The 26,305-nt window shown below is 40.8% G+C and overlaps 2 protein-coding genes and 1 long non-coding RNA gene across 10 annotated transcripts; 2 read left to right on the top strand and 1 right to left on the bottom strand.

Annotated features, from left to right (window-relative positions):
• The first annotated feature begins 469 nt into the window (after nucleotides 1–469).
• Nucleotides 470–5,354, top strand: LOC120666650 (MADS-box transcription factor 13-like). The gene is made up of 8 exons (XM_039946542.1): nucleotides 470–623; nucleotides 1,684–1,879; nucleotides 3,470–3,554; nucleotides 4,002–4,066; nucleotides 4,161–4,260; nucleotides 4,457–4,498; nucleotides 4,599–4,640; nucleotides 4,805–5,354. The coding sequence occupies exons 2-8, from the start codon at nucleotides 1,698–1,700 to the stop codon at nucleotides 5,075–5,077; spliced, it is 789 nt and encodes a 262-aa protein (XP_039802476.1). The 5' UTR covers nucleotides 470–623; nucleotides 1,684–1,697; the 3' UTR covers nucleotides 5,078–5,354.
• LOC120666651 lies at nucleotides 4,483–8,524 on the bottom strand. 5 transcript variants are annotated; one of them, XR_005671831.1, is made up of 3 exons: nucleotides 6,327–8,524; nucleotides 6,103–6,228; nucleotides 4,483–5,078 (listed from the first exon to the last, which is right to left on the bottom strand). It is a non-coding gene; the product is annotated as an uncharacterized LOC120666651 (long non-coding RNA). The 5 variants fall into 5 exon arrangements; XR_005671830.1 differs by having other exon boundaries at nucleotides 4,483–5,279; XR_005671828.1 differs by having other exon boundaries at nucleotides 4,483–5,288.
• Nucleotides 8,525–9,140: 616 nt separating this feature from the next.
• LOC120666652 (uncharacterized protein ycf45-like) lies at nucleotides 9,141–16,568 on the top strand. 4 transcript variants are annotated; one of them, XM_039946546.1, is made up of 12 exons: nucleotides 9,141–9,456; nucleotides 10,212–10,517; nucleotides 10,606–12,042; nucleotides 12,881–12,943; nucleotides 13,073–13,150; nucleotides 13,509–13,729; nucleotides 14,277–14,349; nucleotides 14,479–14,763; nucleotides 14,833–14,976; nucleotides 15,470–15,520; nucleotides 15,894–16,118; nucleotides 16,241–16,555. In XM_039946546.1, the coding sequence occupies exons 2-3, from the start codon at nucleotides 10,212–10,214 to the stop codon at nucleotides 11,356–11,358; spliced, it is 1,059 nt and encodes a 352-aa protein (XP_039802480.1). In that variant the 5' UTR covers nucleotides 9,141–9,456; the 3' UTR covers nucleotides 11,359–12,042; nucleotides 12,881–12,943; nucleotides 13,073–13,150; nucleotides 13,509–13,729; nucleotides 14,277–14,349; nucleotides 14,479–14,763; nucleotides 14,833–14,976; nucleotides 15,470–15,520; nucleotides 15,894–16,118; nucleotides 16,241–16,555. The 4 variants fall into 4 exon arrangements, with proteins under 4 accessions (XP_039802480.1, XP_039802479.1, XP_039802481.1 ...); XM_039946545.1 differs by having other exon boundaries at nucleotides 9,142–9,456; nucleotides 10,207–10,517; XM_039946544.1 differs by lacking the exons at nucleotides 9,141–9,456; nucleotides 10,212–10,517 and having other exon boundaries at nucleotides 11,365–12,042; nucleotides 16,241–16,568.
• The last annotated feature ends 9,737 nt before the right edge of the window (nucleotides 16,569–26,305 follow it).

Genomic DNA, 26,305 nt, shown 5'->3' on the forward strand with positions numbered 1-26,305 from the left:
CATATGCATATGCATGTGAAAAATATAACAGCACACATGTGATAATAACGACGGGAGCACTCCTAATCAAGACTAGCACTACTAAAGCTGGAATTATTACCACGTACGATTGACCAAATTGCAGGTACAGACTTTGGCTCCAAAGTTACATGGCAAACTAAGTTGGATTTGCTGGACTAAAACTACACAAGAATCGGTGCAGGTTCCGAATCAGTTCATATGAGCAAACTTTGTTTCCTGCATGCCTACTGCAATTTGCCAACTCTTGCAGACATAAAACACAGAGAGCAAAAAGGAGAGGCCATAAACCAAAAAGGCTTTAAGAATATGTAAAGATGTCTAAATGGCTATATTTGGGTAAGCAATATAACAAAGGGCTCATCAGAGGAGCTGAGGCCACAGCTCTGGTCAGTAGTAGTGTGGCCTTTTGCCCTCTCCCGGCCCTGCCCTCCAAACACTCTCTCTCTCCTCTTTTTCTCTCACGCCGAGTGCTGATCCCTTGCATTGCCTGCCTGCTATACTAAAACACTTTACACTCACGCTGCAGGAGACGGAGAGAGGAACCAAACTAGTAGCTCCCTTTCCTTGCTTGCGAGCCCAAGAAACGATAGGAGGGGAACAAGGTAGAGCAGTCTTGCTTTTTCAGCTAGGTTATCTCTTTACATGATAAAATTCACAGGTATTTCTGATGTGATCCGGTTAGTTTCTGCTCAATCGATGGATCTTGTTTGTACTTTCTCCCTTTGCGGCGGAAAAAACTGCCTTTTCTGTGCTTCGAGTTCTTGCAAGAAAAACCATGGAGGCTTCTGCTACTTCGATGCTTCTTTGTTTGTTTAGACCTGATTTCCGTTTTTCTTGCTTTCTATATGTGTGTATCTGGGCGTTCTTTCCCTGCGCTACCATGCCATGCTTTGGAAGGTCTTAGCTTTTTGGTTCTGAGATTTCTTCTCCTAGCAGTTCGATCGCTAGATCTTTGATCTTGGACGACATGAGCGAGGAAAAAGGCTAGACGCTATATATCCAGCTAGCTCCTGTCAGCTTCTTGCTTTGCGATTTTTTCTTTAACCAAATTATATTCTTGGTGGCTAAAGTTTCCTTGCAAGATTGAGTTACTATTTTTACATCTGATCCTTTATCTGCTTGGACAGGTTCTTGTTGTTGAACGAGAAAAGAAGCTCCTTGATTCATCTCACTGGCTTGCTGTTGTTTCAGCTAGGTTTTCATTTTTGAGCTTCTTTCCCCAACAAATCTTGTGTTCTTATGGCTGATTTCGTTTTGGATCTAGTGTGTTTACATGATCGTCTTGCCTTAGCTTGCATCTGTGTGTTCCTTAATTTCCCTGCCGGGAGAAGGGAGAATCTTGCATGATCAAGTCTGCCAGGCATCGATCTGTCTGTCAAATCAAGGAGCTTCTTTTCCATGTACGCCTTCAGATTTGATCCATCTGTCAAATCAAGCAAAATTTGTCATCTTTTATCTTAAAGAAGCTTGGGAATCTCTTCTATCGTTGCTGATGTCTCCAGCAGCTGCTTTCTTGAATCGACCCGTGTTCCTTTTCCCTTTCGGATGAGTTTGCTTGCTTGATCGTAGTGTGCTAACTACCTCTACAGCGGTTGGATCTTTCAAGCTCCTCTCATGATGCGCTTCAGATCTGAATCCGCTCTCATACTTGCTGGCTTTCAGCCGAGATCTCCAGCATGGGGAGGGGAAGGATTGAGATCAAGAGGATCGAGAACAACACGAGCCGGCAGGTCACCTTCTGCAAGCGTCGCAACGGGCTCCTCAAGAAGGCTTACGAGCTCTCCGTCCTCTGCGACGCCGAGGTGGCGCTCATCGTCTTCTCCAGCAGGGGCCGCCTCTACGAGTACTCCAACAACAGGTACTCCAACAACAACGCTGTGCGTCGATAGATCTCTTAGCTTGCATCTTGGTAGCCCTGCTGGTGGATACTTGATTCTTTTAGCATGTCATTTCATGCTCAAGTGATCCAGTTGCTGTTGCTTCATATGGCTACTCTGATGCTGATGAGTGATCGGGAAAAATATGATCCAAATTTGATTCATTTGTAGTGTGGTGCCGTGGCACTTGTGAGGTTTATTATGCCACAACTTAAAGTACATTTCATAGCGAGATCTTCATAAATTTGCTTAACGTTAGTCGAATGATGAATTGATTAGTATAAAGTTTAGTCTTTATTATATTCACACATATCCGCCAAATTACCATGGCAATACAAACTATGGAGCATGCTTAAATTTTGACTGGATTTATAATCTGTCTAAAGTAATAAACTTGACTATCACTGTTACTTCTTTTGAGCTACCATATGCAAGATCGAAATGTGCAATGATTTATCCTTTCCCCGTTACTATATATATCATTGGTAATTTGCTTTCCTGTTATGTTTTTTTGTATACACAAGGATTTGATTTGACATGTATATATGCACACATCATGACATCAAACAGAGTTGACTGTGCCAAAAATGTGTTCCTTCCATTTCCTGATCTGAATTTCATACATTCTGCACTATTCAGAAGTTAAGTTAATTATTTATATTCGATACTTAAAAAGAATCATTGTCTACTGTGGCCATCCTTTCATCATACATTCAATCAAATTGACAAAAATGCGTTTGCAAAGTGCTAGATGTTTGTTGCTTGGAACACAGGATGTTTCACATCTTCTGTCCAGTCAAATGCATTTCCAGGCTTCTCTCTCTCTCTCTCTCCTCTCTCTCTCTCTCTCTCTCTCTCTCTCTCTCTCTCTCCTCTCTCTCTCTCTCCCTCCCTCTATCTCTCTCTCTCACACACACAGCATATTTCATATCTCCAGCAGGTTTCTCGATCTCTCTCTCTCTCTCACACACACAGAGCATATTTCATATCTCTCTCTCTCTCTCTCTCTCTCTCTCTCTCTCTCTCTCTCTCTCTGGCTGAGAGGACGTTGCAACGTCCTGACCTGACCCTAAACTAGCTGTCAAGAGTTTCCCTTTACTCGCTTCCCCTCCCCAAGTCCCAACAGTACACACATGATGCATCTTCAGAACGTACACCTCGCCTCATCAGCTGTAAACTTGCACCGGCTCAGAGACTGCACCGTCCTCCCATATTCGCCGTGTTTGCTCCTGTCTCATGAAAAAGTGTCAATCAACAACAAATGCACAACACTCCATTCCTTTCTTGTGCTTTCTCAAGTTATTCAACAGCACAAGCGCGCAGTAGCACAGCTGCATTATTCTCTGCACAATTTTGCACCAAAGTAACTGGGACACATGCATTGATTGTGTACATGCTTCTATACGCATATAAATTACTTCACAATTAATGGATTTCACATTTTTTTATTTTTGAATATTATATACCTTTGTTATTTATCAGTGCAAGAGTGACACAGAGGCTGCCACTTCAGTACTGACTCCATCTCTATGCCTTTTGCTTGGTTTTGCACTTTTGCTGATTGATTGCAGTGTGAAGGCTACAATTGAGAGGTACAAGAAGGCACATGCTGTTGGATCATCATCTGGGGCCCCACTCTTAGAGCTCAATGCCCAGGTAATAATACTAATTAATTTATGCACGGTTATACCTTTGAGATTATTTTTATAGTCAAATAAATATGATGTTTATTTTATGATTCATACACCGAAGTCAATGCAACCACATGTAGCATCAATTGAGAGTTCTTTGCATAAGATTTTTCCTAAACTAAGTTTGAGATTAGTACTAGCTAGGTCGTAATGCATGATAGTGCCTATAGTCATCGTTAAATCATATTTTACTATTCTAATGCAAGCTCAGGATATTGTCAAATCTATATCACTACATTGACCAGGAAGTTTCTAAAACGGAAACAGTCAAACACCTGATGAACAAAGTAGTTGCTTGTCAGACCCCTGTGTGGTCGTGTTACTCTCTGGAACTAAATATTCCCTTTACTCATTTGGCCTTTTATATGAGATCCATCTGATCGTTTCCTCTTACTCTTTGTTTTATCTTAAGCAATACTACAAGCAAGAATCCGCGAAACTGCGCAACCAAATCCAGATGCTGCAGAACACTAACAGGTAAGAACAGCCTTGTGCACAGCATTCATTTAATTGAGTGACTGAAAGTAAGCATGCCTGTATATCTTTTGATTGTTTTGTCTCCCATGTGAAGGCACTTGGTCGGTGATTCCGTGGAAAACTTGTCACTTAAAGAGCTGAAGCAGCTTGAGAGTCGCCTGGAGAAAGGCATTTCAAAGATCAGGGCAAGGAAGGTAAGAATGTACTAAGTTATCCAATCCAACCATGCATCTTCACACAAACTAATCATAAACAAAGGGTACAGTGTTCAATTCTTCAGACTGTACTTGTTTTTTCCAGATGGTTCTGTTTAAATGGTTCTTCAAATTCTGATGTAACTCTGACCTCGCTATGTTATCGTCGATTCTGATCGCCAAATTCTTGTTTCAGAGTGAGCTGCTGTCAGCAGAGATCAATTACATGGTCAAAAGGGTAATACATACATGTCAGCTATATACCCTTGTTACTTCATTCATTTTAGCTAATCCTGTTTGGATTCATTCCTTTACATCAAATCTTGCTGAAACTGCAGGAGACTGAGCTCCAGAATGACCACATGAACCTCAGGACCAAGGTATGCTTAACTGTCAGAAATCAGAAACAAACTTTTCTTGCATATATAATATAGCTAACTAGCCTTGAAAAGTAAATAAAAAATCTGTATACATTATTAATCTTGAAATCATGCTTTTCACTTATGCCGATCACTCTGTGTGTCCATCATCTCTGTCTGATCAGATTGAGGAGGGAGAGCAGCAGCTGCAGCAGGTGACCGTGGCCCGGTCTGCCGCCATGGCCGCCGCCAGTGCGGAGCTGAACCCATTCTTGGAGATGGACACCAAGTGCTTCTTCCCCGCCGGCCCCTTCGCGGGGCTGGACATGAAGTGCTTCTTTCCAGGAGGCTTGCAGATGCTGGAGGCACACCGCCAGATACTCACCACCGAGCTCAACCTCGGCTACCAGCTGGCGCCACCGAGCGGCGACGACATCAATAATCCTCATCAGTTCTAAGCTGCATGAGGAGCTACTCAGGTGAACTGTCGCCAATAATGGAAGCTGGCAGTTCACTATTGCCTCTAGATGTTCTTGCATTGGCGTGTGTGACCTTGCTTGTTATGTTGTGTGTTCATGCCTTTTGTGTCTGACTATGTCCTTGCTGTTCGGTCTACTGATGGAGAACTAAAACCTAATTGATGACATAAATGATCAGATGCTGCAGCACCTGTGAGGCTGTGATCAGTATCTGTTATATATATAATTATATATGGTCAGTCCAAAGCATATACTACTATACACTGCTTGATTCTCGATGGGTTGCAACAATGCCAATTGTTGCTGCTGCTACCTCCATTCTCTCAGTTTCAGTTTTTGGACGAAGTTTGGTTTGATATTATCAACTACATAACTTTAACCGTTGGTGTGAAGGCCAATATTAGTATGACTATCCTCTGAACTTAAATAACAGTTTTTTGGAACACCTTAACTGCTGCTACACTCCAATATGTGTTCCTATGATTTTTAATTTTTTATTGACCTAGTATTGATCGAGCTAAATATATACTAATATTAAATTCTCAAATAGTGCCTCCTCGAATATTGAAATTCTGAATTGGGAATCACTTTTTGTAGATATGAGTGCAGTGCGCGCGCCACTGCACGCGTAAAATTTTCCTTTTGATTCCTTTTGGCAATATGTTTTGTTTGCATTTGTCTAAATTCAGATGGAGCGAAGGTATTTAAAGAAAATAGTATATGTAAGCAAAGGTAGAACAGGACATGTAATCCAATTTAGTTTATAGGACATGTAAGTTTACGACACAATACATGATGTATTTTCACGGAGGTCAATGTACCATCATGCTTAGGCAAAGAATTACAGCACAATGGTACTTGATTACAGTGGTTGGCAATTAACGAATGTCACCACCACCAGGTACTTGCTGTGAGAAACAAAATTAAAGCTTTCTCAAAATATGCTGCTTTTGCATCTCTATTTAATTAGAAGCTAAACAACAGGGCATAAAATGTAACCTCACCTTATATTTAGCCAATGGAGCTAGCAGAAGCATGTACAAATCTACTAAAAGCAGATCGACACAAATATGTAGCCTTCAAAGGACGCGACACACATATTTAGCCTGATTCGACCGACCTTGATAAACCTATAAAGCATTTTTGCATAATAGTTACCAAACACAGTTCTCCAATAATAGAATATACTAAGAAACATTCACATGTATAAAGAGAAGGCACGTAATACCTTAATTTTTTATGACTATGCAAAGTCTCAATTTAGCTTATGGTGTTAACTTGAATTCCGAACTGAAATTCCTGCATCTTGCACACAGATATGATGAGACCAAATGGCCAGACAAAATTTCGAATAAATCAACAACAACAACAACAACAACAACAACAACATAGCCTTTTTTCCCAAGCAAGTTGGGGTAGGCTATAAGTAAATCAACATTGCTATATATTAAATTTAGCAAAAGCTTTAAGTAACTGCTACTGTCAATGGCATCAAAGCACTTATTTATGACCCAGCAAAAAACTGGAAAATATATCGATACAATACACAATCCCTTCATACTATAAAAATGCATTGTGTGGAGCGGTTGCAATTCAATTGGCTGATAACCCTTCACCATGAAAGATATATTTGGAATATGCAGCTAGAAATATTTTCAAGTTAAAGGTAATGAAAATGTTCGCTCCCAAACTATAACTTGGAACCAAAATAGCTGGAGTCTAGTTCATGAAAGATATATATGGAATATGCAACCAGAAATGACTAAGAAACAAAAAGGATGTGCAAAACAGTAAAAAGCAATGGTTATTCAGTTGGAGTTTCAGCATGAAGCTTATCGAAAATTTTGAGTGCAAGTAAAGAATTGCTCTCTCCAGCCTCAAGTGACAGACAACGAAATTAGCTTGGAACCCTTTTCTCATTTAGTAGGTTTACTTGCTTCTGGCATAAGACTCCTTGTATGACACTCATTCATTGAAATCTGAAATAATAGAAAGTAGGTAGAAAAAATGAAGGCATGTCTTTGTAGTCACAAAACTACTATGGCTAACACTTTTGCACTAATTCAATATTGTAATCATGAAATAAACCATAGTTGCATACCTGTATCAAGCAAATTTGGATATAACAATTCAATTAATCTGTAAATGGTTGAAAGAAAGTATGTTGGTGTACCTAACATTGTCTTGACCAGCATAAGAGGAGAATAATAATAATATTATCGAGAACCTTTCATCCACAATCCCTCGATGCTGGGTCGCAAGGAAGACAATTGACTCTATTGGTAATATGAAAGAACAACAATGTTCCTTTTTTCCTTTGTTGCAGATGTATGGATATAAGGTGAGTAGCTAAGACACTAAATTCAGTTGCAGAGACTATAGAATTCTATCCCTGAAGTCATTTGAGCCGTTGTGGCCTCGACACAAATTAGAGAGACTGAACCAAAAGAGAAAACAACTAACAACACCAATGCATAGTTAGGGGCAAGAGAGAGAAAGAACTGGAATGTATAAAATTGTTGACGAAGTGGCAGCAGTGAGCAAATATGCCACAGAGCTCCAAACATCATGTCGCCACTGGAGCATTCTGTCGAGCACCATGTAGGCAGAAATTATGGCATGATGTGAACTACAAGTAGAATCAGAACGGATAAATCTTAGTCAAGGCTGTGAAGAAGGGGATCAAGGGGGCATGGAGCAGCCCGTCACTCCCATGAACCAGGTATGGCCGCTGCTCCCTGCTCCTTCGTCCATAAGCGTGGCACTGCCATGATGGAGGGAAGGAGATGGGCGGCGTGGCCTCGCCGCTCGCGCCGTGGAGCCTGCTGGCGGCGCGCGGTGGCCCGGCGTGAGGCGTGGCGGTTCGGCGCGGCTGCACGGCGGGCAGCTCGACGCTGCGTCTCCTCCTCCGCAAACTGCGGCGCGGGCGGCCAGTGTGGACTCGCTACTCGCGCCGAGGAGGAGCGCGGTGGCCCGGCAGGAGGTGCGGCGGCTCGGCGGGTACCGTAGCTGCGCCGGACGGCGCGTGGGCGCGCGCTGCGCATCAAGACCGCAGCTAGCGGGCCGGAGCTGCGGTCAGCGGCCGCCGTGCGTCGGGGCCGCACCTGCAGCTGGCCCCGTTTCGCGTGTTGCGCATCAGTGCCGCAGCCTCGCATCGGAGCCGAAGCTGCCGACCGACGGGGTCGCAGCCGCTGGCCACCGGTCGCGTCCTCCGCCGCGTGTCACGCGCCGCCCCACAGTCCCCGGTTTGCTGCTGCGGCTGCGGCTGCGGGGCGGGTGGCGGATTGCGCGCGGAGGCCGGCGTCGGCGGATAGCGGCCAGCAACTGGCGGGCGTCGGCGGCGGCTGCACCTGCCGAGGCTCCTGTGACCCCGGCGAGCGAGGGGGACCCCGGTGAGCGGTGAGCGGTGAGCGAGGTATGCGGCGCCGTAAATCATAAAATACATCAAAATGAATAATGAATGTACCTCGCCTATCAAGTGAATAAAAAATTGTTTAAATAATTCATCTAAAAGTTTTAAGTAGAAATAAATTAAGAAAAGTGATATTTTAAAATGTTACCTAAAAGTAGATTAGTTTAACACATCATAAAATATTTCTTAATAGTGTATTTACTAATGTTATAGATTAACTTGGTAGATCAAAGTTAGGTAAGTTAATTTGATTTGGGATAATACTAAAATATTTAGATTTGGAATTTAGAGAGTATACAATAGGATGCCAAGACTACCTTAGAAATTCAAGAGCGGGACAAAGTAGAGTTAAAATTATCATAATCACATTTCAGAATTAGCACTTATGTCAAAAATTTACAATTTACTCGCATGCCATCGAAGTCGAGCTAAGAAAAATCGTATGATTACTTGAATTGTCGGTATCAAATATGGCTCTACCAAAATTATTTGGACTCTATCAAATAGGTTTAGGAAAGCACTTTTTAAAATATTTTTCTTTCAAATAAGCCGGTGATGTTGCAAGGACAGTTCTCGCTCACGTGACATGTGATGCGTCAATACGTCATACGTGGAGAGGAAAATATATTTTTTTTCCAACCACCATTCTCAGCCTCGCCCCTCGAGCCCTAGCAAACCACTACCCTTTTCCCGACGCGGCGGCGCGGGAGGCGAGATCACCGGCCGGCGGGTCCTACCCCTTCTCCCCGTCCGCTTGTCCAGCCGAACACCACCGCCGAGCGGGCGCCTCTGTCCGCCGAATCCCAGCGCGCCGCCCGGTCGCCCAAGGGTTCTCCTCCTCTCGCCGCCGTCGCCTACCCCCCGCGCTCTGCTGGTGCTGGGCCGGCGTCGAGCGGAGCGGGGATACAATCGAGCTCGGGTCGATTTTGTCTTGGACCTGTTGTTGGTAAGGAAAGCTTCAACCTTGCTTCGCTCGGATTGATTGAATTACCCTGTTCTATCTGGGGTTTCTCCCCTTGAATTCGCTGTGGCCAGGGGCGATCAAGCCCAAATCTGTCTTGCTGGGATGGGTGCTCCGACCCCTCGAGCTCCGTTAGGTCTAGGACATGTTTATAGATGGTGAATATCTGAATTCTGACGCTTGCAGTCATTCAACCTGAACTTAACAGGGGACCTGTAATTTTTTTTCCCTTATCGCACTTGTTGACTTATCCTCTGATTCCAATAATGCGCGGATTTAAAATGTGGCCTAGCACTAGAACTTATGTTCATCTGCTGGAATCTTTTCTGTATTGTGAGTTTGGGCGATATAATGTAGGTGAAACCTGAAACATCTTTCTGTAGCACTGAGGATCATTATGTCTTAAGTTTGTACAGCAGTGTTGTTTACATACACATGTAATACTTCCTGTGTTGTGGGTTTCAGCAATATGATGATATTGATGTAGGTGAGACCTGAAACACCTTTCCACAGTAGCCAAGTATGCCCCGGATCGGTGTCTTTTTAAGTTTTTTATGTTGTTTGGCTAGAATCCCTGTATTTAAATTGTGCAGAAGTGTTCCGGTCACTGTCTTTTGGGAGTAACCTTCGCATACTGTTGTGTTCTCTCACTGCTTTCGCTTACAGAATCGTGCACTTCACAATTCACAACCTTACACTGCTAAAACCTAACACCAACCAAATGCTTGTTATCAGTGCAGATGCCAGAAGCAGAGTGGAATGATGAACGCACTAGAATTATCTGTGAACTTTTTGTCGAACAAGTTCATGCTGGGAACAGGCCAAACACCCATCTGAACAACATTGGTTACCATACAGTTGCCACCAAGTTTCAGCAGAGGACACAGCTTCACTATACAAAGCTGCAGCTTAAGAACAAATGGGACAAGTTTAAGAGTGATTACATCACTTGGAAGAAGCTGCTTGTAGTGGGGGCGGGTTTACCCTGGGACTCGGCAAGGGGAACATTCGTTGCTGACGATGAATGGTGGAAGAAGACAAATAAGGTTTGCCATACTTACTCTGTTTCTGCAATTTTTGCCGTCTTAACCATTTTAATCTTGTCACACCCTTTCCTTTTTTTTTGACTGGTAGGAGCTGCCTGGTGCAAGGAGATACCGCAATCTTGGTCTGCAACACGAGGATAAGTTGAAAATAATGTTTGACTACATCACCAGTAATGGCGTGGATCCTTCACCACCTGCTCCAGAAAGCCCGAAGAATGGTTTTGATCATTCGCCACCTGCTGCAAGTGGTTTGCCATCTGCTGCTGACAGCCCCATGAATGGAGTGGATCATTTGGTTCTGACCGCAAATAGTCTGCCATCTGCTCCAGACAGAGTAGATCATTCGCCGGAGGCCACACATGGTCTCCCATGCGCCGCCATGAATGGTGTGCACCTGGATGGATCAGACAACAATGCTGAAGGTAATGATGACGCACATCGAGAGCCTGTGTTTCAGTATACCTCAAACAGGAGGAAGAGACCTATTCATGTGATTGCGACGAAGAAGAACAAGAAAAGTAAGGCTGAAACTGCTCTGCTCATGCAGTCTCACTTGAGTCGCATAGCGGAGCTGGCTCAAAAAGCACAGGACACTTTCGAGAAGTTCAGCTCCCAGGCTGACACACAGCCATGGCCTAGCATCCAGGATGTCATGACATTGGTTCGTGAATGTGGAGCACGGTCCGGAAGCAACGAACATTTCATTGCGACTGAGCTGTTCGTCAGCAGAGAACAGAGGGAGATGTTCATGACCATGGAAACGGCCGAAGAACGGTTCCAGTGGCTTCGAAGGAAGTATATTGTCAAGTATCTATCAAATACAAATTTGGGTCCTAGATAAATGACCCTAGACCTTTATTTTAGGTTCCGTGCTAAATGTTTTAGGTTTTTTTATTGACATGACTCATTTTTTACCGTATCCTGACTAGTGTGCATTATATCCTGACAAGTATGGTTGTAAAGTCTCATCTCAGAATGCGTAGCTGAACTCTGGTCTCACTTGTTTTCTGTGTAGCATTATCTTTTATGATATTATGTTAACATAAATTACATATGTACATTCAAGTTGTGAGTTTGTACATCTGAATATGAATACATAATTGCTTATGCTCATATCTGAATATGAATACGTAATTGTAGGAAGAATTGGGCCGAAATGGGGTTGGGCCTTTTCAAGTAGTCACAACGGCCCAGCTATATGCTCCCCCATTTTCCAACCGCGCGAATTGAGCATTATCCATCCAAAACTCCGAAGGGAACGGCAGCGACGCTCGCTCGCCGGAGCTTCACCCGCGCTGCCGCTTCCTTTCCAGCGGCTAGTAGTGTCCACGCGATGGCCGCGTGCGCCGCTCGCTGCCTCTTCATGTTTCCCCTCCTGCCCCCGAAATTCCCGCTGCCTCATCCTCCACTCAGGCGGCGGCGCGGGGGCGGGGGCGGGGCCTGCATTGGTGCTGCCCGCTGCAGCCCCGAGGCCAGCGGTGGGTGGGGAGGCATTGTCGAGGACGACCTTGCTGAGCTGCTGCAGGTCCATTTCTGTTCCCTGTTCACCTCTTTTATCGCGGCGAGTGAAATCATTTAAGTTCGTTTTCTTCCTGTTGGAGAAAGGGGGAGACGCCGTTAAAAAAAGTGCCAATTTTGTCTATCATGATATCATCTGCTCACGGACATACGGCAAAGAATGAAGTTGGAAGTAAAAAATAAATACTCTTGTGTTTTTGGCAGGGATTTTGAGAGAACAAGCTAGCCTGGGATAGTTGACTTCGAATTCTTGTTGCAGTAGTTATCCATCTTTGTTTTAGCTTCGAACGGCGGATACCTTGCTTATACAAAGCTTTCTAGCCGTTGAATTGCTGGAGGGCTGTGTGTAGGACATAAATCCTTATGTGTACTGCTGGAATAGTATAACTGTTCCTGCATCTGCAGTTCTGCACGCCGGTTGCATAACTGAAGAGCATATCAAGCACAAAGATTTTGATTCACTGGGTTTGGTCTTTAGTCGCAGTTTCACATGCAAGGTCGGTAGAAAATGATAGAGTAACTTTATATCATTCATATGCCCTGTGCACTAATGCCCACACTACTCATTGTTTACCACAAAAAGCATGAAGCCTTGCATGGATAAAACAAAAGGACATGACAATTTTTTTACTGCAGACTGAGTCAAGTTGCTGCACAGAGATAAACATTTTGATACAAAACGAAATCTTTATAGTAAAATCATTTCTATTTTTGAAGTCATTTACGGCATGCATGGCAGGCTTAACTGATGTTTTTCAGATTTCTAATTTGCTGTAATAGTTTTTTTTTACTTTGTGTAGATTTGATAACAATATAACATAAAGGCGTCGATTTACCCTTTGCAGATTCTACCAAGAGATTTACGAGATAATCTGCAGAATGAACCTAGAAAGGACCAGCTGTTGGAGGTAAGATAGATGCACATGCCTACTTCAACTATTTTTGAGTCTCGTTGTATTTGAATATTCATAAGTCAATATTGTAAATTTATAATTCCATATATGATCCTTGATCCCAACTAATGAGCCATCCATTAGGTCGTTCTGGATTTGGGGAGACGACCAGAGGCACGTTTCCTTGGTGACTCTGGTGGCCAATATCTAAGGGACAGTGAGGTATGGTACTGCCATGCAATCTCAAATTCGTAAAATTATGTTTACTTTGTTTGTGTGTACTTGCCTTGTCAATATTGTGAAACCCAATCATATGGTCAAAGGAACATGGAAAGTCATTTTTGTTTCCATGCACTATTATTAGTGTCAACCTTGCATCTTTCGTATGATATAAGTTGGAAATCATATTAGTCAGTCTCAAGCCTGCTTCTGACTGGCAGCGAGTTCCATTCTGGTCACAGATATGTACTGATCACATGCATAATAATATTTTCTTTTTTAGTGCACACAAAGAAAAATGTGAATTGGCACGCAAAATCACAGTTAATATGTCCTCTTAATTGTATTTGGCATATGATAGATCTCACAGCAAGAGTTGGAGGCAGCTCAGCAAGCTGTAGGTGAGTTTGGAGGTGACAACCGTGCAGGAATTGAAGGTACTTTACATAGAATATCTGCTATAAGGAGCAGAAAAGGAATGGTTGTTGGTTTGACCTGTCGAGTTGGCCGAGCTGTTACTGGACATGTTGATATGGTCCGTGATCTCCTAAATTACAAAGAAAACATTCTGTTTTTGGGAAGGTACCTCACCTTGTTTCTTCATCATGAGGATCTTGATTGCTTCTTCCATCTGTCTTTTTACAGATTAAGATGATAAAAATGAAGCTAGTAGATAGTTGTGTTCTATGAGTACACACTGCATGGGGATATCATTAGGACTACAACCGTAAAATATATGGTGATATATATGTTATTCAGGAATGGAGAGCAACAGGAGTCTAGGGTTGTGCTTTTTGTGTCGATATTTTTTATGTTTTTTCAATGGGTCCTGTTTTTTACCGAATGAAGCTGAAGTAGATTTCCAGAATGCTCAAGAATAAATTCATAAGTATTTTCTTGATATGTGACAGCACCAAGATATTGAACCTATAAGTTAAAAATGTTTAAAATAAAAATACTGGAAACCAACATTTTTGTCAAGTGCAATCCTGCATTCATGAACCAGTTCAGGAAGTTTCACGAATGCTTTAGAGCCATTGGTATATACATTTTTGTGTTTGTTGTGTGCCATTTCCTTATTTGGGCATCGAGCAAGATTTATGTAGTGCACATTATTTTGTTTATTCAGGCCTGGGGTAGGCAAGACAACTGTTATGCGTGAGATTGCACGTGTTCTAGCAGATGAATTTCAGAAAAGAGTGGTATGTTAAACAGTTTTTATTATTGTAATTCTCTGTTTCAGGTCCAATTTGATTGGTTTATAGTGTCTTATATATTATATTGGTGATCTTTCAAAAAAATTTATATTGGTGCACTGGTGTTTAGGGCAGGTAATTGTGGACACAAGTAATGAGATTGGTGGGGATGGAGATATTCCTCATGCTGCTATTGGTGGTGCAAGAAGAATGCAAGTTCCTGAGCCATCAATGCAGCATAGAGTAATGATTGAAGCAGTTGAAAACCATATGCCTGAGGTGGTTATTGTAGATGAGATTGGAACTGAAGCAGAAGCACAAGCTTGCCGCTCAATTGCAGAAAGGGGTGTGATGCTTATTGGTACTGCCCATGGAGAACGGCTTGCGAATATCATTAAAAATCCGACCTTATCTGACTTGGTATGCTATCATTATCACATCGCATAGAAAACTCCACTATGCCTGCTTATGTTCATTACTGGATAACAGATTGGAGGTGTAGAAACTGTTACTCTCGGTGATGATGAGGCTCGTGCTCGACGCAGTCAGAAAAGTATTCTGGAGAGGAAGGCCCCTCCAACATTCCCATTCCTTATTGAGATGAGGGAGAGGCATTACTGGGTAACTCATCGGGTATGTCTGTTATTTTTACATGAACAATCAAAATACAGGAATAAATACACCTTTCCTTTAAATGTCAATAAGATAATGGGGGTGTTAGGAAGTGTGTGGTGATAATTAGGTTTCTCAGATTTAGATAATGGTGATATATTATTCGAAAGCATGATTTCCTGCTTTGCCGGTGCCAAGATCTGTGCATTTTCAAACTATACAAATGAAGTTATGCTATGTTACAATATTCCCATCACTAATTCTTTACTAAGGTTGCTTGACCTTTGTTGTATCATTGTTATTGCATTTTGTAGTCCTGTTCACCACTGTAGCTCCTGCTCTTTTCCCTTTTTTTCTTGAACGCGCAGGAGAACTCCTGCTCTTTTCCCTACAGCCAAGAAAATTTTCAGAGTTTAGGATCCTCAATATAGTCTACTCGTAAAAAGATGTGATGGTAATTTATGTTCTCCAGTTGAGCCAATCCTAATATACTGTGCCTATTTTGTTTCTGCAGACAGAAAGGAGTGTGGATATGCTACTTCATGGAAAGAAGCCACTGGTTGAGGTAACATTCTACCTAGCATGTCTCTACCAGTTTTTTGGTACGACCGTATGAGGAATTTCAAGGGTTCTTTGTGGTTGTTTGAGCAGATATTGCTGTGATCTACAGAAATGGGAATTAGGATCATTTCAGTTGTTTCTATGCCTATATTCTTGTTTCATTGTTTGCTTCAGCGGTAAATCTCATTTTAAAGCATGCCATCTTAACACGCACTTGTTGCTATACTGCTATGTTTATTCGAACCGATGAACTCTTTATACAAATGTAGAGTATATTTTTGACAGTTTTGTTACAGAATTTTCAAGTGATTATTTTGTCTAGTGAAGCATGCTTTTAGCAAAACTTTAATTTCCATTGGTGACTAATCGTATTACAGGTAAGGAAAAGGGATAACGAATTTCAAGTTGTTATTGAAAGATGGGCAACATATGATGGAGATGGACTCTGAACTCCAAATTCACACCTTATAATTTCTTCTATCAAATCACGTGCTATCAACTATACTGAGCCTCTTATTCTGAGGTGGTATGGGCTGATCCTAATCCCAAAGGATTTCAATGGTCTTGGTATTCTGGTCAAGTTACTGACACTACACATTTAGGTGAGTACGCAATCCCCATATTCCCGCTATATATCCTCCTTACATCAATGGCGTTCCGTTTTTTGTTTTTGCTTTTATTTCAAGGAGATTCTGTTTTTGACATTGATGGCATCTTATTACAGATGGTGAATTAAAAGAAGAAGAAGAAGAAGCATCTTTGGTCAACTACATGGTGAACATTTGACTGATTACCTATGGCAAGCTTGTTGTTACATATTAATACACTGCAGATAATTTCATACTAATTAGGTAGAAGGTACTACTTTGTGTCTGTATCAGGTATTGTTAGCACTCTGTTAAATTGTTGTACCAATTTGAATGTATATTTCAATATATGTATTTTCTTCTAAAAAAATCTGTGTATACATCTAAATTGTATGATGTGTACTTATCATTTTAGCTGTTCCTAATATACTCATATTCATTTTCTATATTTATACAGTTTGTCTACATTATTGAGCATCCCAAGATTTTCATTCTCCTATTCTGTTCCTTGTTTAGGGGTTAAGGTGTTTTGGTCTTGGATTAAAGAGTTCTTTTAACCCCAGCGTCCCACACAGCCTGCATGTCTTCTTGGTTTACGATTTTTTGTAACTCGGGAAAATTGAGTACTATACTATCGGGCCAAGAATTGCTGGCCTCCCGTGAGTTCTGGCCCCACGTGGGCTCTGTGCACTGTTCACGCGGGTCCCACGTGGGCCCGTGCACTGTTCACACGGGTCCCCCGTGGGACCCGCATACTGTCCATGCGGGTCCCATGTACTATTTATGTGGGACCCACATGGGACCCACGTACTATTCAGGTGGGACCCATGTAATTTTTAAATTTAATTCAATGATTCCTTCTCTTTCTACATTACCCTTCATTTTTTTTTGTTTTTCTCTTTTCTTATACTAATAATTGATATAAAAAAGTCATATGCAACACCATTTTAATTTTTTCCCACACCTCACAACCGTAAACTAAAAATATATTTATAAGAGTTATTAAAATTATGAACCAGTTTAATCTAACATAAATAAACCTATTTCCTTCTAATAATTGGTTTTCATAATTCATAACACGAATCGCACGGTACTATTTACAATGACCCACTTACTGTTCACAACTACACTCACACAAATACTATTAATCATAAACTTTAATACATATTTAAAAAATTACCAAAAGCCTTGAACAATTCTAATGTAACGTACAAATCCCAACAAATATTCACATCCAAATAATTGAATTTTAATTTTCATACAACTTTTTTCACTATATAATGTTTCTTCTTTTAATTATTTTAGAATTGCTGGCCTCCCATGAGTTCTGGCCCCACGTGGGCCCTGTGCACTGTTCACGCGGGTCCCGCGTGGGCCCTGTGCACTGTTCACGCGGGTCCCACGTGGGACCCGCATACTGTCCATGCGGGTCCCATGTACTATTTAGGTGGGACCCACGTACTATTCAGGTGGGACCCACGTGTGACCCACGTAATTTTTAAATTTAATTCAATGCTTCCTTCTCTTTCTACATTGCCCTTCTTCATTTTTTTTGTTTTTCTCTTTTCTTATACTAATAATTGGTATACAAAAAGTCATATGCAACACCATTTTAATTTTTTCCCACACCTCACAACCGTAAACTAAAAATATATTTATAAGAGTTATTAAAATTATGAACCAGTTTAATCTAACATAAATAAACCTATTTCCTTCTAATAATTGGTTTTCATAATTCATAACACGAATCGCACGGTACTATTTACAATGACCCACATACTATTCACAACTACACTCACACAAATACTATTAATCATAAACTTTAATACATATTTAAAAAATTATCAAAAGCCTTGAACCATTCTAATGTAACGTACAAATCCCAACAAATATTCACATCCAAATAATTGAATTTTAATTTTCATACAACTTTTTTCACTATATAATGTTTCTTCTTTTAATTATTTTAAATAATTTTTTTTGTACAGGCGCGCATCGCGCGCCAACCTGTCTAGTTATCCCAATGCGTCCATGGCTCAACCTTTTAGGCCCATGGGTTGATGATGGATGAACAGATCCAGTTCAGGACTGGATCCACAAGCAGCGATGGGATGGGGTCTGGCCATCTGGGGAAGCCTGCTGAAGTTTCTTGCAGTTGAAAGTAAAAGAGAAGCGACAGGCATTGCAGCACTTCTAAGCTATCCACCTGAACCGTGTTGGTTGTGCCTTGTGTTCTGAAATCTGACATCCTCTTTCCGCAATGCGTTTGTTAGGCCTGTGCTAGCAGCAACAGCAAATGTGAACTCTGATGAACACCTAATTCTGCTGCAATTTGTTGTGAAGTGAAAGTGAAGGAGTGAATGGAATGAATGATTGTGTTGTATTGATTGATGGTTTAGACCACACTATTTATATGTACAAGAGGGGGAAAGGTGTCTATTCATGAAGGGACAGGCCCCTTCGTGAATGGCCCCTTCGTGATGTTTGTAACTGCCTAGTGACATCACAATGATATCATTAATCTAATTACTAATTATGAAAATTGATCACTAAGCCTATTTTCCTTCGTAACTCTCCCCCTTGATCAATTTGTTTTTCTTGTAGTCTTGTAATCAATTTGATCTTCTCGTGGTCTTGTAATCAATAGTATAGCTCCTTGAAAAACCCTGTGGGAAAAATCAGGAGATGTATGTGTGTATATGTCATGGAAAAACTCCTTAAACTCTTTTGGGAAAATAGGAGAAAATTTTGATATGACATATATGTGTTGGTATTCCATTAAAAACTTCTTTAAAACCCAGTGGAAAAAATATAAGGAAAAAATGATATGGAATATCATTAATTGCAAACTTATATGAGAAAAACCTCAAAAGGAAAATTCATAATTAAGTTTGAATGTATTATGATCTGTTGATCATATTCGAACTTATTCTCCCCCAAAACCTTATGAAAAATATGAGGAGAAAATAGAAATTATATCTTGAATATCTTCTTAAAAACTCAACTGAGAAAATAGAAGATATGATATATGTAATATGTCTTGAATATCCCTTTAAAAACCCCGGTGGGGAAAATTTGAGATATGACACAGAATATTGCCTCATTAAAAACCTAGTATGAGAAGATTACAATATATATAATCAGAAGATTACAATCAAAGGTTTACTCCCCCTGATACTTGCAAATCCTTAAGTCGTCTCATACCAATTCCGAAAACATATTTTTGGAATAATGATGTAGGTAAATACTTTGTGAATAAATCTATAAGATTATCACATGACTTTGTTTGCAAGATTTCTATCTCTCCATTTTTCTGGATCCCGTGAGGATAGAATAATTTAGGAGCAATGTGTTTTGTGATATTGCTCTTTATGTAACCTGCATTCATTTGTGCAACGCAAACTGATTATCTTCATAGATAATTGTTGGTTTCGTAATTGAACCAATATCACATGAGTGTTGTATGTGATTAATCATTCTGCGAAGCCATACACATTCACGTGAAGCTTCATATAATGCAATTATTTCAGAATGATTAGTGGATGTGGCACTAAGGTTTGCTTGGATGATTTCCATGATATAGCCGTTCCACCATGTAAAATACAAAGCCTGTCTGAGATCTGGCATTGTGGGGATCAGAAAGATAGCCATCATCTGTATATCCAATTATTGATTTATTTTGGTCAAACTGATAGAATAATCCAAGATCTATTGTACCTTGGAGATATCTGAAGATATTCTTAACTCCCGTCCAATGACGTTTTGTTGGAGTTGCGCTATGTCTAGCTAGTAAGTTTACCGCAAATGCAATGTCAGGCCTGGTGCAATTTGCGACATACATTAGCGCTCCAATGGCACTTAGATATGGAACTTCGGTTCCCAATAATTCTTCATCTTCGTCCTTTGGTCTGAATGGATCCTTATTCATATCAAGAGACCTGACGACCATAGGTGTCTTTGATGGATATGATTTATCCATATTGAATTTCTGAAGAATTTTCTGGATACATGTAGACTGATGTACTAATATCCCTGATGGGAGATGTTTGAGCTGAAAGCCTAAACAAAATTTGGTTTTACCCAAATCTTTCATTTCAAATTCCGTCTTTAGATGGTTGCGTGCTTCATCTATATCTCGTGTACTCCCAATGATATTGAGATCATCCACGTACACAGATATAATGCAAAATCCATTTAAGGATTTCTTGATGAATACACATGGGCAATCATCATTATTGGAAAAACCTTTCTGAAGAAGGAATTCCTTTAGTCGGTTGTACCACATTCTTCCCGACTGCTTCAAACCATATAATGATTTCTGAAGCTTTACACAATACATGTTGCATGAATGATTCTTGTTCGGAATATCAAGCCCTTCAGGAACTTTCATATAAATATTCGAATCTAGTGACCCATAAAGATATGTTGTCACTACGTCCATGAGATGCATGGATAGACCTTTTTGTGCTGCCAATGATATTAAATATCGGAATGTTATGCCACTCATAACTGGAGAATATGTTTCATCATAATCGATGCCGGGTCTCTGCGTGAACCCTTGTGCTACAAGCCTCGCTTTATATCTCTCCACCTCATTGTTTTCATTCCTTTTACGGACGAAAACCCATTTTGATCCCACAGGAAAAATGTTTCGAGGAGTAGGTATAACCGATGAGAATACCTCTTGTTTCATGAGCGAGTGCAATTCTGCCTCGATTGCTTCCTTCCATTTAATCCAGTCTGAGCGCTTGATGCACTCTGCCATGGTCTTAGGTTCTGGATCAAGTTGGAGGTTACTTGCAATCTTGGAGGCGAAATTAATGTCGACAATTGTAGTTTTTCTATAGAATGATTCTCCAGAATCAATATAATTATTGGAAATTTCATTTACCCTTTGTGACTCTTCTATATTTCCCAAAGAATTAGAGTCTAGGTCTTCCGATGTCCTAGCACTTGTATTTGTGCACGCATTTGTGCTAGGTATATGGTATATTTCTTGAATATTCATTTTGTTTGGATTTACAATATCCAATTGGTGTCTATCAACGTGATGTTGATTTGCATTTACCATTTTGGAAGTAGGCTTCCTTGGTTTCCGCGGAGGCTTATCCTTTGTTACCATATTTCTCCCCCTCTTATTTTGATTTGGGAGATTTTGAGTAGGTACTTCTACTCTTTCTGGTACGTTTACGGTAGGATTGTGTGACTTTGTGACACTTTTGTAATCAGTAAATGCTTCTGGCAGATTATGTGCAATATTTTGCAAATTGATAATCTTTTGAACTTCACGTTCAGTTTCTATAGTACGTGGATCAAAGGACTGAATACCTGGGGCATTCCAATTTATTTTCTGGCATTCGTTATGGTACATATTGTCTCCCCCTAATGCCGGGAAATTATCCTCATCGAAGATGCAATCAGCGTGACGGGCAGTGAATAAGTCCCCTGTAGGAGGCTCGAGGTATTTTATGATTGACGGTGACTTATATCCCACATAAATCCCCAATTTTCTATGGGGGCCCATTGATGTACGCTGCGGTGGTGAGATCGGTACGTACACAGCGCAACCGAATTTTCGCAGATGGGAAATACTTGGTTGACTCCCACGTACTAACTACAACGGGAAAACCGTATTGTATGCAGTAGGTCTAATTTGAATCAAGTCAGCGGCGTGTAAGACCACATGACCCCAACAAGATGTTGGTAATTTGCAATTCTGTAATAATGGTCTATAGGACAGCAATTCGTCCGGCGATGTTATACGGTGCTGAATGTTGGCCTACAAAAAGGCGACATGTCCAGCAACTGAGTGTAGCAGAGATGCGGATGTTGCAGTGGTTTTGCGGGCACACAAGGAGGGATAGAGTCCGGAACGAAGTTATTCGGGATAGGGTTGGGGTGGCACCAATTGAGGAGAAACTTACCCAGCATCGGCTGAGATGGTTTGGACATGTCCAACGAAGGCCTCCTGAGGCGCCGGTGCGTAATGGGGTTCCTGAGCGGGTCGATAATGTAAAGAGGGGTAGAGGTAGACCTAAACTGACATGGGATGAGTCAGTTAAGACAGACCTTAAGGATTGGAATATCTCTAAAGAGATAGCTTTGGATAGGAGCGCTTGGAGACTAGCTATCAATGTGCCTGAACCTTGAACTTATTTCTTTCGGGTTTCATCTCTAGCCTACCCCAACTTGCTTGGGAAAAAAGGCTATGTTGATGTTGATGTATAAGAGATTCGGCTAATCCATTTTGTGTATGTACGCATGGTACTGAATATTCCACATTTATGCCTAGAGCCATACAATAGTCATTGAAGGCTTTTGAGGAAAACTCAGCGGCATTATCCATTCTGATGGATTTTATTGGATTATCCAGATAATGTGCTCTTAATTTGATAATTTGAGCAATGAACCTTGCAAAAGCATGATTTCTTGTGGATAACAAACATATATTGGACCATCTTGTTGATGCATCGATAAGTACCATGAAGTACCTAAATGGCCCAGTTAATGGATGAATAGGACCACAAATATCTCCTTGATGCATTCAAGAAATGTTAGTGGTTCAGCCTTGATCTTAAGATAAGAGGGTCTCAAGATTAATTTTCCGGTAGCACATGCGGTGCATACAAAATCTGAAGGTTTAGGAAATTTTGAAGTATTCATATGATGACCAAATGAATTGCTAATAATTTTTCGCATCATCCCAATTCCGGGATGTCCTAGGCGATCATGCCAAGTCTTGAATATATCAAGATTTTGAAAAATTATCTTATATACAACATGTTGTACGGGTTTGATATATGTGAAATACAATCCAGTTGATAGGGAAGGAATTTTCTCAAGCAATTGCTTGTTATATCCGTCGTTTTTGGTAATGAATAGATATTCATCTTTGTTGTCATTATGTGTTTCAATATGGAAACCATTACGACGGATATCTTTGTAACTCAATAGGGTACGAGTTGAATCGGGATACAGGAGTGCATCCTCGATTACTAATTGTGTACCCATAGGGAGAATTATTATGGCTCGTCCTGAACCAACAATCACGGCATCTCGGCCTGCGATTGTCATGACTTTTCCTTTACTCTTAGTTAGAGTTTGAAAATATTTAATTTCCCTAAGTATTGTATTAGTGGTAGCACTGTCCACTAAACAAAGTTCTTCCTCCATTTGGATTGTTCCCATAGATAATCTATAATGATTGAGTCAAATATATTAAGATAAACTCAAATGATTATATAATACATATATATTATTGAATAAGTATTATATATTTATAATACTATATTGTATGTCTTACAATATTTATGACAACAAATATTTACAACACAACATAATATTTACAAGAATATGGCTTAATGATCAAGTCTATGGGGGTGATTGAGACTAGTTGGTGTCTCCAAATATGTCGTTGGATTGGAATTCAACGAGCATATCGTCAGTGCTGAATAAATCGTCCGTCTGCGGAGGAGTCTTCTCATCAATGGTTTCCAAAGGAGTGTCCTTGGAGCAACTGGCGTCAGTCGGTTGAGTAGTGAAGTGCGCTTCATACTTGTCCCCATGAACTTGTTTACCAACATATTTCTGGTAGAGTTCAACCAAATGTTTGGCTGTGTGGCACTTCTTAGTGATATGGTTGTGACAACCACACCTTTGACAAACTTGAGAGTTGTCATGACGGAAATTCTTCTTGAAAGTGCCCTTGCCTTTGTGAGAATCCTTATTTTTCTGGAAATGATGCTTATTTTTCTTCCACTTTCCCTTGAAATTATTTTTGAATTTCTTGCCACCAAACTTCTTTTGAGTGTTTTGACTATTGTAGTGAACTTCAGGCAAAGGTGATGCCCCGACGGGGCGCAATTGATGATTCTTTGTTAAGAGCTCATCATGTTTTTCTGCCTGAAGTAAATCATGTATCAAGTCAGAGTATTTAGTATACTTGTGGCGGCGGTATTGCTGCTCCAATATTCTATTTGCCGGGAGAAATGTGGACAAAGTCTTTTCAATCTTTTCGGCATCATCAATTGGTTGATCACAAAACCGAAGCTTGGAACAAATCTTGTGGACGGCAGAGTTATATTCTGCAACAGATTTGAAATCCATAAGGCGAAGGAGAGACCATTCGCATCTAGCTTCGGGCAAAATAATTGCCTTTTGTTGATCATAGCGTTCTTTGAGTGCAACTCAAAGTGCTCTAGGATTCTCCTCCATTATATATTCATTCTTGAGATCTGGATGAAGATGATGTCTCAAGAAATGTAATGTAGCATATTTTGCTTCATTTGAAACAGGGGCTTGTGGATTTGGCTCCTCAATTGAATTGAGAAAACCCTTTGCTGTTAGCATGATTTTTACGTCCATAGCCCAAGTTAGATAGTTACTACCATCTGCGGCAAGTTCAGCGAAATCTTTATTGACAATAGGTGCCATATTCCTACATGAAATATCATGTATAGGATTAATTTACTGTGGTAAATTAAAATTTATGTGTGTGTAAATTTATTCAAAAGAATGAAATCAAGACGATGCTTGAATCAAAACTTAAGGTATATTGATTTGAATAGTGCAACTATTTTTTTTATAATATTCCTGCGGGAATAATTTACTTGATAGTCTCAATATATACAAATTGAATTTGTATTGAATATTTTGGATATACACATTATAGGTAATCATCATAAGATGTAGACCTTTAGTAATTGGCAAATAATTTGCTGCCTAAAAGCATGGTCTCAGGGCAAATAAATTCTTAAAAAATTTATCGCAACCGATGCTTAGGACTCCATTACCTTGTGTTTTTCCAAAACTTGATTTATATATCTTAATTTGAATTTTGCATATTTCTACATAATGTAGAATGTAAATTGTGTTCTAAGTTGATAGTAATTCAAATAAAATAAATAGCACATGAAAAAGATTGTTCAAATAATATTTGCATAATGAATGTGTAATCTGCGAATCACATATGTACAATTACTGCGGTAATCGTAATATCTATATTACAATGATACTTAGAAAGTATTAAGATTTTTAGAAAAAAAGTACCGAGCGGAAAATTTAACCCTTGAGATGGCGACCTTCACTGGGCGACTCTCTAGGCGCTCCCATGGCGACCTTCCTTGTTGCTGATCCCCCCTCGTGCTCCCTCCTTTGTGCTGAATCTCTGCTGGTGTCTCTCCCTGGAGATGGCACAGCAGCATGATCTAGCGGATCATCTTGACTTTGCTCCAGGTTTGTCCTTTCAGAAAGAGGTCTGTCGGCGTTTTGGTAGATCGGTTCACCACCCGTCTTCTTCCCTGGAGGGCTCTTTCTTTCTCTTGGCCACTTTCCGTCAATACACCTTCAGATTGACTGAGGATTCTGTTGCACTGTCTTTGCAATCTTGTCTCGGTGGATCTGCTTCTGGTTTTCATGTTGCTTTTCAAAGTGATCGGCACTTCCGTTTCTCGGTATCTTGCAAGGCCATTGGCTTTCATATTTACAATATCAGAAGATTCATTGGCTCTTGTTTTGATGTCTACTTTCATCTTTGGAGCAATGGTGCTCCAAATTGGGAGAGAGAGAAATTCCTTTGGGACCAAGAGCAGCTAAAGGAATGGACTTTCGTTCAGTCCAAGAAGCAAAAGAGATCAAATTCTTTGGACACACGACCTCCCAGACGTGTTCATTTTGCAGAGAAGCTTGTTCATGATTCGCCAATTTTGAAGCAGAGCCCTAATCTGGCTCCTACATGCATTCGCTTTGGGGATTTCAATGTGCCTTTATCGATCCCAATCAAGAAGGTTTTTGGCAGAATTAATTCAGATTTGGATGTTCATCCTAGAGCCTCTGCTGATGCGAGTTTCACTGCGTGTTCTTCGCAGCAGACTAATCAGGTTCAAAATTCAAATACCTCAGCTTCATCTGGGCCGCAGGTTTGTGCTAAATGTTTAAGATCTGGGCATGTGACCCGCTACTGCCGTTCAGCTTGGCGCTGTAAGACCTGTCTCAAGTCGGGCCACAAAGCTCGCTGGTGCCGAACAATTAGCAAGCCCAAGATTTACTGGGCCCCCAAGGTTGGCCCGAGTTTTCATCCAGATCAACATGAGTCTTCGGCGAAATCAACAGAAACCTCCTCCCTTGATTCCCGTGCCGCTCACCAGGGGGTTCCTTCCTCAGTGGACGTCTCTTCGTCTTCCCCGACAAACAGTAAACCCCGA

Source organism: Panicum virgatum, chromosome 3N, assembly GCF_016808335.1.
Source record: "Panicum virgatum strain AP13 chromosome 3N, P.virgatum_v5, whole genome shotgun sequence".
NCBI classification, from domain to species: domain Eukaryota; kingdom Viridiplantae; phylum Streptophyta; class Magnoliopsida; order Poales; family Poaceae; genus Panicum; species Panicum virgatum.

What these genes read in the sequence shown, in the direction of transcription:
- LOC120666650 (XM_039946542.1), top strand. Translation starts at nt 1,698, where the DNA reads ATGGGGAGGGGAAGGATTGAGATCAAGAGGATCGAGAACAACACGAGC. An exon ending in TCTTAGAGCTCAATGCCCAG is followed by an intron (nt 3,555 to 4,001) that starts GTAATAATACTA and finishes TTTTATCTTAAG; the next exon opens with CAATACTACAAGCAAGAATC. An exon ending in ACATGAACCTCAGGACCAAG is followed by an intron (nt 4,641 to 4,804) that starts GTATGCTTAACT and finishes CTGTCTGATCAG; the next exon opens with ATTGAGGAGGGAGAGCAGCA.
- LOC120666652 (XM_039946544.1), top strand. Translation starts at nt 11,716, where the DNA reads ATGCTCCCCCATTTTCCAACCGCGCGAATTGAGCATTATCCATCCAAA. An exon ending in AATATCTAAGGGACAGTGAG is followed by an intron (nt 13,151 to 13,508) that starts GTATGGTACTGC and finishes GGCATATGATAG; the next exon opens with ATCTCACAGCAAGAGTTGGA. An exon ending in ATTACTGGGTAACTCATCGG is followed by an intron (nt 14,977 to 15,469) that starts GTATGTCTGTTA and finishes TTGTTTCTGCAG; the next exon opens with ACAGAAAGGAGTGTGGATAT.